General features: G+C 35.6%; 1 protein-coding gene across 2 annotated transcripts in view; it reads right to left on the reverse strand.

Annotated features, from left to right (window-relative positions):
• The window catches only part of ankfn1a (ankyrin repeat and fibronectin type III domain containing 1a), a 91,749-nt gene that overhangs the window by 54,090 nt on the left and 22,384 nt on the right, over positions 1–15,275 (reverse strand). For both annotated transcript variants that reach the window (XM_067369637.1, XM_067369636.1), the window contains exon 6: positions 1,876–1,913. In XM_067369637.1, the coding sequence (XP_067225738.1) occupies positions 1,876–1,913 (38 nt within the window). The remainder of the gene's footprint in view (positions 1–1,875; positions 1,914–15,275) is intronic.

The raw sequence follows: 15,275 nt of genomic DNA on the forward strand, positions 1-15,275 counted from the left end.
GATAAATCATTTATGATAAATGCTGCAATATTTATCATAAAAAAAGAGAATGTTCATTTTTGATTTCATGGTGACTTTATATTCTGAAGTTGGTATTTACTTACTTTGATGTCTTTTTTTAAAACCAGCATGACTTTCTTTTCTCTGTGGAACTCAAAAGGAGTCCAAGCTGCATGTATCTATACAATGTAAATGAATGGTGACCACAGGTGTCAAGCAAGATTTCTAGAGAATAATGACTTTTCAGTCTGTGGCTTCAGAAGTATAGAAATACATTGCATAAGTTGTATGGACTACTTTATGAGGCTTTTATGGTGCTTTTTTAAGCTTGACATGCCATAGTTGCCATCTATATTAATTGCATGTATGAGAGCAGCTCAACATTCTGCTAAACTACTACTTAAAAAATTATATGGGTTTAGAAAGACATAAGGATGAGTACATGATGACAGATATTTTTTTTGTCAATTATCACATTAATATCATAATTGCACCCTTTTCTGTTTTATTTACACTACTACAAAAGCTGATGTGTACATGACTAATGCACAAGATGGAATACTGCAACATCAGATAAACTAAAACAATCTTTATAATAAGTTTAAATGATTAAACTGCAAAAACAGCATATCACCACCACACTGTTGCAGTGCGTATTTCTGGAATAAAAGCCAAAGCACTTGATTATGTCTTCCTGAGGCTTAAACTCAGCTTCCATTGAGTTGATCTCCATGGCAACACTACTAGTGCCATATTTCTTAATGGATACCATGGGCTCCACTGATTCAGACTGCAGGCAGCACGGTTTCTCACCAAGGGGGAAGCATTCAGAACAGTTTCCCTCTGCAGCTATTAGACGTGTGCATGAAAACACAATATTACCCAAACAAACTGACAGGTTAGGGGCTTAAAAACCTTGTAAGAGACTCTTCTGGTCATAGAAAATGTATTGTTGTGTTGAGCCTAATACAATGTTTGACTGTAAAAATAAAACTGCATCAACAGGAATGGCAAACACAGCCTGAGCTATTACACACTGCCCATTAACACAGAGCTCAGTATAATTTGGAGCCATTTCTAGGTGTTATATTTAGAATTCACAGCAAAAAATGGATTGAAGGTCGAGAACGTGGGGCCGTAATGTGAAACCTTCCATTTTGTTAACCGATAAAGTCAACTTATTTATGAGCAAATGCATTGTTTTTGCTCATAAATAAACTGCGACAGATAAATGAATGAATAAATTCAGTATCAAACATTAAATGATGCAGATAGTTAAGTCAATTTGAGATGTCACAAAGCAAATCTTCATATAGGTCCATCTGAGCAGGTGACCATAACAGCCAATTACAGTATGTTCTAATAATAGCGCATATAACACTCTCGGATATTGGCTGCTTCTGAGTGATGGGGTCTATCTCTTAACAAAACCCCCATGGATTCATATAATGATTGGGCAACCTATAGCCTAGAAACTTCCTCCTCTGTGCATTTTTATTGAATGAAAAACTGCAGCGTGAATCACCAAGGATAACGGAATGATAAGAAGCGCAAAGAATAATAATTATAAACTACTTCCATGCTGGACAGATAACAAGACCTTCTGATAGTTCTGAAGTGGGAACCTGCCCAAACCAGAAATAAGGAGTTTTTATTGCTTGCAACAAAATAATAATAAGTAATAATACTGAAACGCTCATACCAAGCTCATTAGGCACCTGCAGTTACACTTACACTATACACTGAAGCGTCATCATATTTTTGATAGCACTATCATTAGTTCTACATCTGTTCATTGTCTTCATTTTTTCCCTTTTCATTTCTGGCAATTGCATGGAGTTTTAGAAGGTAAAGTACATAAAATAAACCACTTACTTTTTATGGGTTTCGTATCTGCCAGTGGCTCCAAGACTCTGCAAAATTAAATAAACAAAAAAAGTAGGTTTTTAAACATTATTTATATTAACGTTAATCTTTATGATAAGATTAATTATTAATTAATCAGCATACTAATTGAAAACTCAAATGTTTTAAACCTTTTTTTTTTGTTTAAAAATTGGCTGTCATTTTTAGTCTTTTGCGTAAAAAATAAATCAGATGTTACATAATTACAACCTTTTCCAAACTAATACTAGATTGTATATCATATTACCCATAAGTTCAATAAATGCAACAACACGACAAAAATGCATGAAAATAAAGTGCCTGAAGTACTGCTCTAGAATTCCACAGAAGACAACCCAATGCGTAAAACAGATGTATAAATGTGGCCCCTCGTTGCTTACGTAAGGTGAGTTAATGATATTAACACTCTCTACTAACACAATGCCAAACAGAAATATTCAATTTTCTAATTACAGCATGATCAATGCAGACACCAAAGCATTTCTGTTACCAGAAACTGTGTCCTCACGCTTGGGAATGGCAGCCTCTCTGTTGTCATAGCAACTTTCGAGAATATGTTTTGAAAATTACCTTTCCTGTAGATATGCATATTCTTTCATCTGACATCTAACGCCATGGACCATAGTGCTGAAAACTGTCCACATCAGCGATCAGCTACCAATACATGAAACCCACCCAAAGCAAAGTATAATTATAGGTGAAGAAAGCAAAAAAGATTTGTAAAATTATTCTTGACTTGTTGCAGCATACGGTACTTTATGTTCTTCATATGCCTTTAGTATTTTATGTAATAATAAACACAGCAGGGGAGTTTCTCCAGAGGAGGAAAAAAAGGCAAAACATTTAGATGAACAAATAATCAGCAATACAACAATAAAAAATATGACATATGAGAAATGGAATACAGAACAATGGGTCATTCCATGTCAAATCAACCAAATTTCCCTGGCTCAAAGCATTTTTTCTGTAGACAAACATAAATAGTGATGAAAGCCAAAATATTAAATGTCACAGATGTATATTTACTGAGTAATCCACTATTTTGTAGAGGGTCAAAATGACCCTTTTCATCTCATACTTGTTCATTTTCACTTAATATCCTTTTAGATTCTGGTTCTTAACAAACTTTCCTTTTGGTATCTTTATCTTTAAAGACCCTTTATGGTTCAGTCCCAGAGATATGGAGATCTTAATGCGGCTCCATGAGTAAATTGGTGAATTGTAGTATTTTTAGTGGTCAAAAAACAAATGTGGGTGACTTTGTATACAGTTGATACTTTTTTCTTTTAAAAAAGAATGTCTGAAGAACAAATAATGTTGAAACTAGAAATGTATCTCCTGTTTTTCTATCAACTCAATTTCATAGAACCATCAATATTCCTTTTCCAAAGTTTGCATGCCTGTAACTCTAAATGTTTTCAAGATATTTTAATACCCTTCTAGATTCTAATTCCTAATAAACTCTTCTTTTGAAATCTTCATTTTCAAGGCCCTATATAGTTCAGTCCCATAGATATGGAGATCTCAAAGCAGCCCCATGTTCAAATTGTTGAATTTTACCCATTTTCAGAAGTCATAAACCAGATGTGGTTCACTTTACACACAGCTGATACTTATTGCATTTAAAGAGGGATATCTAAATAATAAATAATGTTTAAACTAGAAATATATCTTGTTTCCCTCTATCAAAAGAATTGCACAAAACATAACTCTCTGAGTATCAAAAATCCACTGAAAATGGTCGTTGAGGCAAAAGTGTATTTATAAGAAGCTGTCTCAAACACCATTGTTTCCTCCTTCTTATATAAATCTCATTTGTTTAAAAGACCTCCGAAGAACAGGCGAATCTCAACATAACACCGACTGTTACGTAATAGGCGTGGTGTACGCCCCCAATATTTGCATATGCCAGCCCATGATCGAGGCATTACACAAGGGAAGGCAGTATTAACGTCTGGATCTGTGCACAGCTGAATCATCAGACTAGTTAAGCAAGCAAGGACAACAGCAAAAAATGGCAGATGGAGCAATAATAACTGACATGATCCATGATATCATGATATTTTTAGTGATATTTGTAAATTGTCTTTCTAAATGTTTCATTAGCATGTTGCTAATGTACTGTTAAATGTGGTTAAAGTTACCATCGTTTCTTACTGTATTCACGGAGACAAGAGCCGTTGCTATTTTCATTATTAAACACTTGCAGTCTGTATAATTGATAAACACAACTTCATTCTTTATAAATCTCTCCAACAGTGTAGCATTAGCCGTTAGCCACGGAGCTTAGCCTCAAACTCATTCAGAATCAAATGTAAACATCCAAATAAATACCATATTTACGCGATTAGACATGCTGCATGACGAACACTTTGTAAAGATCCATTTTGAGGGTTATATTAGCTGTGTGAACTTTGTTTATGCAGTGATAGAGTCGAGAGCTCGGGAGGGGGCGGAGAGCGCGAGCAATTAAAGGGGCCGCAGCATGAATCGGCGCATTTCTAATTATGCCCCAAAATAAGCAGTTAAAAAAATGTATTTAAAAAAATCTATGGGATATTTTGAGCTGCAACTTCACAGACACATTCAGGGGACAACTTAGACTTATATTACATCTTGTAAAAAAACATTCGATGGCACCTTTAATAAGAACAAATATCTAAAATGACATTAAGATATCTTTAGCACTTCTTGAATTAAAGATATGTAAACTTCAGAAAAATGTTTGTTTTTGGCACTCAGAGAGAGGTGTTGTATTCAGTTTTTCATAGAGGGAAACAAGATACATTTCTAGTTTCAGTGTTATCTATTCTTAAGACATTCCTCTTTAAATAGAATAAATAAAAGCTGTTTAAAAAGTTGGTTCATACATTTGGTTCATAACCATTGTAAATGGATAAAATTCAACAATTTGAACATGGAGCTGCTTTGAGATCCCCTTATCTATGGGACTGATCTATATAGTGCCTTAACAATGAAGATTACAAAAGAAAAGTTTATTAAGAATAAAAATCTAGAAGGATATTAAGATAATTTGAATACTTTTAGAGTTACAGGCATGCAAACTTTGGAAAAGGAACATCTATGGCAGATAAAAGTCGTTTACATGATTCTTTTGTTGTAAGGTTTTTGATGAGCTGATAATATAAAGAAAGTACATTATGAAATGCATGTTGTCTTGTAAAAATCTCCACAAATCTGCATAAATTGGTCAAACAGATGGAAATGAATGGACTAATTACAAAGGAAACATCTCATCACCTCATTTAATCATTTTAATCATGTCCGAATCCTGAAATTGCTGAAACGTGAAATGTCTGTGAGTGAGCTATTTTAGGCTTGATTAAAATAAAGGTGCAGCTTCATGTCTGCAACCTTCATGACACCTGTGGATTTATTGACTATTAGTGTGAAAAAAAGGTGAAGAGGACAGCTATTAATAATAGCAGCTGAAAAAAAAAAAAAAAATACATAAAATGCTTTACTGCATTACTGATTTTGTACTGTATTATTTTTTGGAGGAATATATAAATGCTAAACCTTAAAGTACCCCATTAGTGCCCCTAACATTACCTTTCATGACAAAAAAAGTTATTGTCTCCTAAAACAAAGAATCGATACTTAACTGTTGAAACGATTCGTTAGCAATTCCAGTCTCCCTTCCTGGTACATATGTAACAATGTAACAAATTTGCATAATGCCTGCGGTGAACAATAACTAATTGGACCCACTCTCAAGCACTGTAGACTGTAGTTGTAGCTGAGAGTTTGGCTTGTGTTGTCAAAATGTTGAAAAAATGCTGTTTTCAGCCCAGAGAATCCACTTGACTGATATGGTACAACCGACGCCATCGTTACTGTTTGTATCACTGTGTTTCAAGTTCTGAGGAAGCCTCAGGAGCTGAAATTCAGATATGGAAATGTATGTTTCATTTCTGAAATGCGCTGTTAATAGTATACAATCACAACAGACTGGGCCATCTGGCCAATTAGAGCAGAGCAGGCTCTCAGAAAGGAGGGGTTTAGAGAGGCTACATTTTCGAATGACTCAGACTCTTTTAGAAATGAGGTGAAAATTAAAGTGTTTTTTGAAATTGGGTGCATGTAAACCTATGGTATGAGACCTTTAAAACAAAATTAAGAACCTTTAAAATAGCATAATTGAGATAAATAGCATAATATTAAATAGCATGCAAATATAATCATATTTGCATATAGACTATTGGTTACTTGTGGAAAGTGTAAGGTAAATGGTGTTCTATACCCTGAAATGGTTAAAAAGTAAAATTGAAGATGAATTTTCAAAGGTCCACCACACACCACTTATACATTGGTACGACCTTATCTCACGCATAATTTGTTCAAGGAAGTCTCCTAAAAAGTAAATTCTAAGTTAATTCTATGGAAAGGAGTCCTTAATTAGCTTTAATTTGAATCGGAAACAGGAATGCAAGGTAAGGCAAACAGCCTTTAAATAGCCAAACAAACCTGAATTGATGTGCTTGTGCCACCGGATGTTAAAAATACTACTTAAATCAATATCTGCATAAAAATAACTATATATCATATTGATTTAAAAAAAAAAAAAAAAAAAGAAAAGAGAAAATACACTTGCTACACTGACAGCTCTTCAGTTTAAAATCTGCAAAAGGCTCAGCAGCCTTGAACCTCTTTACCCTGAACAAAGGAAAACATATTTTCACATACTGAAAGAACATGTCTTACAGTATATGATGTGACTCACTTAACTGTGATGTTCAAAACAAGCTAAATCAATTTCCATTGAGGATGACACATTTGCCACAGTGTGTGGTACACGATGTTCTATTCCAAACCCAGCAGCGTCTGTGACTGAAGTCATACTTCCTAACAAAGCTCATAGCGTGAAGCATCGTGAATATACCCAAGAGGGACTGTCTGTCCCACATGAACATGGTTTATCTGCTCGCATAGAGTCATGATGAGATCCGCTGGAGATAAATGACAATGATCATTAAGAGTGTAATTGTGTGAAACAAACCGACATCCAATTCCCCAACAATTGCATAAAAAACTAACCTTTCAGGCAGGTTAACTTAGATGTTTAACCTCTTCCTCTTAATCAACACTATATTACATCATGGTCACATTAAAAACAGACATCATTTTCAAATTGACTGCTCTGAAACTTGGGTTAAAGATCCAAAAGCAGTTTTATTGGAAAAATCCAAATCGTAATCAATATAACAGTCAATAGGGTCAAAACCACAGGGAAACCCAGAAAGAGAGCACTCAGAAATGCAGTGTGACACTTACAAGACTTCACAAGGAACAAGTCAAAATACAGGGCTTATATTGGCAGAGTTTAACCAGATAATGAGATACAGGTGGAAGTGATCAAACAATAATGATTCCAGGTAATGGGTTATGCACTCAAAAAAAAAAAATAACTTTTTGAACGAACATTAAAAAATCATGGAAAGGATTTCCACATGATTAAGTTGCTTTATTTTAGCATTATGCAATTCTGTTATTCCAATTTAATGTACTTACGTTGGGTCAACTTAATTTATTAAGGTTGATTCAACTTATTTACTATGGTTGGGCACAGCTTTATTTAATAGTGTCAACTAATTTGCAATGTTTTGGAAAATCAAAAACAAGCAATAAATAATAAATTGTTTTCATATACATTGATTTTTACAATTAATTCTTCTTGTTTCATTTTGTGATTTATATAACTTTTGTGATGTTCTGTGTTAGAAATCTAGATGTGATACTGGATTCATCCTAAATAGCCTTAACCAAAAACATTGTAAAGCCTAAATTGATCATAAGTCCATTGGTGGCAATGGTTTTACAATCAACATAGACATACAATACTTTTGGGAAATGCAACCCAGAGCACTCCCACAGTGATTACTTTCTTATTAAAGTAATTTGAAAGTTTGTTAGCAGGTCCTCAACCCAAGCACAAGTGCAACAATTCGCCACAATGGTAACCCCAAAACTATTAATTAACAGAAACATTTAAATACCAGCATAATAGAAGAGTAAAAATTAAAATGTCTTTCCATTTTCTCATCTTCCTAAAAACTGCTTAAAATAACACTTTATTTCAACATTTACACTCCTAGTTCAGCCCCTTTGCAAAGCATGATGGGAAGTGAAAATCCTGTTTGATTGAGTCCTGGTTGGGTTTACTTGATTTAAACATGTTATTCCAATATGAAAACATCAAGTTAAGTCAAAGAGTAATCGTTTCAAGTCAATTTAACATGAATCAATCACATTTAAACCAGAAACCTGACACAATGGTGTTGAATCAAAATAAATTGTTTAAATAAACTGAACAGCGTCAAAAAATCTTTTTTTTTTTTTTGAGTGTGGGAATTGAAGTTTATGATGGGAAAGCAAGGGAGTCAGGAGGAGCTGGTGGATGTAACGCAAATAAAAATCCTAGGGCCTGATTTACTAAAAGGGGCGAATTAGCACGAGGGCGCAATTCCACAAATGTAGCGATGGGAGTGGCAAGTTTTGCACATGATCTACTGCTGATGCGCAATTCAAATAACACAGACACAATCATTTCCATAATGACCAACGCAATCAACCAAGAGCAGTGCAAACCAGCATTGGGTCTCAAATAAGCAGAGCTGATGCTCATCAGGTGCGGGTCGACACAGGCGCAGCTAGTTACATGTAATATACGGATAACGTCTTCCTCTGGCATTCCAAAGAAATTAATACAAGTGGAAAATATTTTCTCTCTTCTACCACATGATCTCTGCTCTCTGTGGTGTCTCCTCCTAGCAACAACAATTGCTGCAAACATTAGTAAATCGCGTTGTGTGATTCATTTAAATACTCTCCCATAAATTTTGCATCTGAGAGGGAAACTCGTACATATGCATATGCAATAATGTCAGCTGCAAAAACAACTCAGTCCACGCCTTTTCAGCACTAATTTTGCACTGCGTGTCTTTAGTAAATACTGACAGTAGTTTTTTAATGGCAAAAGAGAGTTTGCGCTGGCGCAAGCTGTTAGTAAATCTGGCCCATAATGTTTAAATGAAATCTATCCTACTTTGCACATGAGCTGTACATTAGCTGACCCAGCCTGAAAAAAAGGGCATTTTTTATATGATTAATATGAGCAAACGCAAAATTTACTATATCAATGCTGTTTGTCCAAACATATCAACATTGTCATATCCATTACCATGCCAAACACTCTGAGGGTTGTCATTATAATAATTACTAAAACTTTAAAATTGAAATGAAAACTGAAAATATAAATATAAAACTGAAGTATCTCAATGATTCTAAAATATAATTAAATCGCCGATAAAAAATCAAATTGTGTTATAAAGTCGTAAATAAGAGAACTACAATCGCAATTAAGAGAAATACTCACAACTGTGAAATATAAAAGTGCAAATGTGAGATCTAAAGTCATAATTGTGACAGAAGTGTGGGATATGAATTTGTAAAACAAAGAAATAAAATCAATTACTTTGAGTGAGATCCTAAAAGGGCATGGTGATAGAAAAAAAAGAGAGAAAATTTATGTCAATGCTTTTTCATTGTCTTGCAAATGTTTTGCGTTCCCCCAAGAAACTTTCCATTCGCTTACAAACCTTTAGAATTTTTGCAGGCGTTCTCTGGTAATGCAAAAGTTTTTATGAGGGAACACAAAGATTCTCTGGGGAACGCAAAACATATGCGAGAGAATGCAAAAGCATTGAAATATTTTTTTTTTCTTCCATTTTTTGCATCACCATATCCCTTAAGTGCTCTCTAGACTTGCCATAAAGGGCCTTTAGTCATACTCAGCAAGGCCATGTTTTTGACTTGAACAACCAGATCAAACAAAGTCCAGCAAAAATGACAGAGCAATCTTAAACCACGTGAAAATGTGAACATGGCAAAATGTCTGAGAGCAGCAAATGCCAGCGGACCGGCGCTTTGAGCTTAGCGGCTTTGAGATTTCTAATCGAGAGAATTGCTATCGACAGCTTGTTGATTTTGGTGAAATGTCACACTCAGGAAGCTCTATCGGGAACGCGACACAGGGCTGCTCTTGTCTGAGCCTGTTGTTTTAATGTCAGTGGACCTTCTGGGCTAATACAACAGTTCAGGGGCGACAGCTGTCAATCTGTGGGAGTAAAATGAGCCTGGAAAGGTTCTAATTGCTTTAAAACATGAACAGAGACCAAGTCAATGCACTGCTGCTGTCTTTTTGTCTGATGCAGAACAGACATTAAAAGAGCACTGCTCTACTAAAAGTTTGTTCATCTTACACCGTGTCCTAACTACATGTGAAGCAATGCCACAACATGTGATAAAAGGTATCTTTTTCGTGTTAATCAGTTTTTTTGTCACAGCAAAACGCAACGAACGACAGAGGACTGTATTTTAAAAACGGTTTCTCTTTCTGCAACGTCACGGCTGGTACTGATTATGTGCTTTATTTAATGTTAAAAGAATGTAAGGCGAGTTAAAATATCATTATGTGACATTTAAAATGAAAGCAACAATGGATAATTCCACTCAGACCTTGAAAATAAACTAAAGGAAACAAGACTTTCAAACTGTAAACTCAATGTGAACAAACAAGTGTCAAGTGTCAACAAACAAGTGACATGTCTGAAGACTGAACAAAGCACTAAAAGCATAAAACAGTACAAACAAAGTTCATTCATTCATATAATCTGTAAAAGTTCAAATTACACCTCTACACATTTATTCATGAGGCATCACCTATAAACTAAAAGCTCGTACTAAAACTGACACCTCCACGATACCGGCAAACAGCAGAAAAACGGGTCGCAGCTGTGCATACGCTGGACAGATAAATGTTGGGAGCAAACACTCTCACATTAAAATCTCACACACTGACAGACAGGAAACGGAAGCATTCACCAGCCCAAAATATCTGCTTGGATGGACACACATCTGGTCTTTTGGGCTTACAAGTGAAGACTCAGAGATAGATGGCTTTTACCATTTCCCTTCATAAACATGTCAAATAAAAAGCACAGCAATTATCCTTTTCACAATACTGAACAAGCATGTACTAAATCTATCTCCACTGGGGCATCGTAGTTGATTTTCACATGAGCATTGAGAACATTTTAACTTGTGATGGAAACTGTTGCTTCTCAAGCTACAACATATGTAAACTATACAGGTGTTGCTACTCTTTTGAAATAGTTTGCTACACTACAAGCTAATATAAAATGTATGAACTATATCTCACTTAAGGTGACAACACTAAACTTGAGCAGTTACATTTAAAACAGCAAATCCACATGAATAAATATAAATGTTTTTCATGACATATTTAGAAAAAAATATATAGATCAAGGAACCCGCATGGTGTTTGGTAGCATGCTAATTGGACAAATTAGTTAGCGTGAGCGCAGATATAATTGCAGCCCACGAGGAAGCTGAAGGTGTGTGACCTCAAATTACTGTAATTAATAATTCACTTTGACTACTTTATATACGGCTCAGTCAAGATGCATAGTAAACGGGCAGGGCATTTAAATGCTAATTGCTTTGAAGCCAGAGAATCATTATGGACGCCTGGTTTATCTAATCTGCCCTCTGAACTGCTCACAGAGTCTTCTGCTTCTTGACCCTGCTCATGCAAGCTTAAAGGATCATACTCGGCTGAAACTGAAGTCTGTTTTCACCTCTGGATGGAATGAATGAAGCGAATAGCTTGAACTGAACTCAAATAACCTTTTTCTGTAGATTAAGCTAGGCAAGCTCGGAGCTGACAGCCAAGACAGTCAAGGGCTTCTAAAACTTCTCACTTCACTGTGCTAATTTGAACAAGGCCTTTATTTTTCTATTTGTCAGTAGAGTAAACTGTAGCATGGTTGTTAAACCTCTCCCAGGCCCAATTAGGGGAGCAATGCTAGCATTCATAGCCCAGATCTCGCTTCTGGTCTGGGAGGAAGAGGGGGCTGTGGTGATGCCCCTGGCAGCCCAGTCCTGGCAGCTCGCAGCCCTTGTGGCAGCAATATTAAGTGACTGCTGAAATTCATGGCCTGTGCAACCGTTTTATATGTCTAGGTGACAACCGGCTTTCATATGGTGCAGGCGTTCAGCAACACATTAGCAAATTGTGCCGTTTCATTATTCATTAGGGTGCCGTGGTGCAGGAACGCACCAGCCTGGTGTGAAAAACATGTGCGTTCCCTTTATGACGATTACTGGCAATTCTTAGGCTATCAGGATGAAGCTTCAATAACTGCTTTGCAACAAGCTGTTATGCAAGTGTGAAATCACTTTTAAAGTGATGATATATGCAAGAAAATGACTGGTAACCTCTTAATGGCTACAATATTAATTAACTTAATGAACTTTATGTTGCATATGTAAATGGATAGGTGTTACATGCTAAATTCTCAAACTGTCCTACTCAGAATTATTTAATAATAATTACATGCAGCTTTTTTGAGCTTATATTAATTGAGAGATTTTTTGGTTAATTTAATCATTTAAAATAAACTAGTGGATGATGAAAATTAATACATTCATATACATTTTAACATAAAATCTTGATGTTGATCAAGTTTGATATGCTTGACACATTATATATCGAGCACCTAAATTATATAATTAATAATATTATTTTACATCAACGTACCTTTAATGTACCCCATATACCCCAAAAATAAAAGTAATTTTTACCATGGTCTTTCAGTAGGGTCCAATATTCTGAGATCACACTGAAAATTTGTGATTTTTGTCATGTAAATCTGCAAATAAAAGCTTATAATATTCAAAACGACAAAAAGTAAAACAAACAACAACAAAAACACTATTTCTAGACCATTAATCATGTGACCAGATGTTCTTTCTTCCATTGAAGCACTAGACGCTCTTTTGGATCATTCTAAAATTATGCTGGATTGCAATTATCCTCAGGTTTTATTTTGAGTGCAGAAAATTACTGATAACATGAGTTGTAATGCATTTAGTATTAAACTTGAAGATGATGCATAAAAAAGCCTTTTCACTGATCATTTTGAACCCCACTGTACCTTTTACTATATAGTTTATATACTTTAAGGTAACTACATGAATCATTTATGAAAAACACTGAAATTCTGGGCATCAAATGCACAACTCTCCTCTCCATAAGTGGCATTTTCTTTTCTCTCTTAATGTGCTGCTAAATTGATTCCACCCACTCAAACAAGACATTCATAAACATCTGAAATCAGACATTCAAACTAGGCTGCCGCACATTGTTATCCGAACTATTACGAAGTTTGGGTACAACACAGCTTTGAAATTGTTCTGTAACGTCTTCTGCCCACGCTCATCACCTTGGGCTAGACAGCGGCTTCGGCACGGCACGGCAGAGAGAGGGCAAGCTTGCCCCCTTATGGTCTCTTAATGAAGTAAACTTTCATATAGGGCACTCTAAAACCTGTAGAAAGCAAGTCTGTTGGGCTAGACCACTGCACCCCATCCAAATGAAAAGAAAATAACCCTCCCCCGTTAGACAGCAGGCAAGTTCTCTTTTTGGCGGTGCTTGACTAAGTGGACTCTGTAATGAGTCTGGCCGCCTGATTAGAGTGATAGACATGCAGGAATCCGGCAGGCGCTGCCAGAGACCGCCACAACCAGGAGGAGGGGAGTGGAGGGGAGAGAGGACAGAACGTCTGAGAGAAGTCTGGAGGTAAACATCCCAGAAAAGTCCTAGCAAGAATGTAGATCTTATGCTGGACTGGAGCGCTGAAACTAGAGGCACTAGAAGGAGGGGTTGGAAGGTGGTGAGTTGTAGCGTACAATACATTAATTTTGAAGAGGTCTCCAGGAGATGAAATGATAGCTATTGCATGTAGATGAAAGCCCAGGAGAAGCTATGCTATTATCAATCAGCACTGCTTGAAATCCTTTACGCGATCTTGTGTAGATGTTCGTGGAGATGCTATTGTAGCATTCAAGTGGTTGTTTAGAAGCAACTATAGCAGGTCCATTTATCAAAGATGTTCTTTTATCTAAAGATTTTGGGTAAATTACCCAATGATGCCAAAAGCATTAACACATGAGATTTATCTCAGATGAAACAATTCCTGGGAGCTAGCTGTTGGAATGATTGCTTTTATAAGCTTCTGGAGCTTCTATCACATTACACTGTACGCTTTGAGCCCCTTGAGCTAAAAGAATTTACCCTCAGACAAGCACTAACCAAGCACCATGGTAACATGTTTAACCAAGGGCAATAAATTGTTGCATCGGTCTGTAACATCCAACATATCTTTTGTTAGATTTTTCTCTGCAATACTGCAGTTCTCTGCAATACAATAGTAGGGTTCAAAAGAAAAGAGTCTGAGAGCGCATTGGAAATTTTGGATTCAAAATATTATTTTTTTAAATGTTATGTAAACCTACTAAACAGATTGTTTTAGGATCTTGAATAATTTAAAACCTTACTTTTTACAAGGTTAATAAGAAAATAAGCAAATGTGACCGCGATATTGAGTTTGGGGGGTTTTAAATAAATTATGACAGACAGACATATAGGTAGATAGATAGATAGATAGATAGATAGATAGATAGATAGATAGATAGATAGATAGATAGATAGATAGATAGATAGATAGATAGATAGATAGATAGATAGATAGATAGATAGATAGATAGATAGATAGATAGATAGATAGATAGATAGATAGATAGATAGATAGATAGATAGATAGATAGATAGATAGGGGGGTTAATAAAGGCCTTCTGAAGCGAACCAATGCATTTGAGTAAAAAAAAAATCTATATTTAACAAGTTATGAAGTAAGATATCTAGCTTCCGCCAGAACGCCTTCCGTATTCCACTTACAAAAAAAGCAGTTCAAAAAGCTTACGCTACGTCCTACACCTTCCCTATTCAACTTGCGGAAAAAAAATAACTGACATGAAGCCAGTTTACAATTTCTTAGTAACTTGAATACGGAAGTTAAATATGTTTTTTTTTTTTTTTTTTTTACACAAACGCATCGATTCGCTTCAGAAGGCCTTTATTAACCCCCCGGAGCTGTTTGAAGTACGTTTATGATGGATGGATGTGGATGGAAGCACTTTCTTTAGCTCATACTCGTTGGTATCGCTCACTGCCATTATAAAGCTCGGATGCGTCAGGATATTTATTAAAATATCTCCAAGAGTGTTCATCAGAAACAAGCAAGTCATATATACCTAGAATGGCTTGAGGGTGAGTAAAGCTTGGGCTTTACTTTTTTTCATTTGAAAATGAACTAATCCTTTAACTGATTCGTATAGTTGTTTTTCTTATAGATTCAGTACAGATCACCATCTATTCGTTGATTCATACTTTCGTCAGAATATCAAGACTTGCACAATAACTCAAG

This window comes from Chanodichthys erythropterus, chromosome 19, assembly GCF_024489055.1.
Source record: "Chanodichthys erythropterus isolate Z2021 chromosome 19, ASM2448905v1, whole genome shotgun sequence".
NCBI lineage: Eukaryota > Metazoa > Chordata > Actinopteri > Cypriniformes > Xenocyprididae > Chanodichthys > Chanodichthys erythropterus.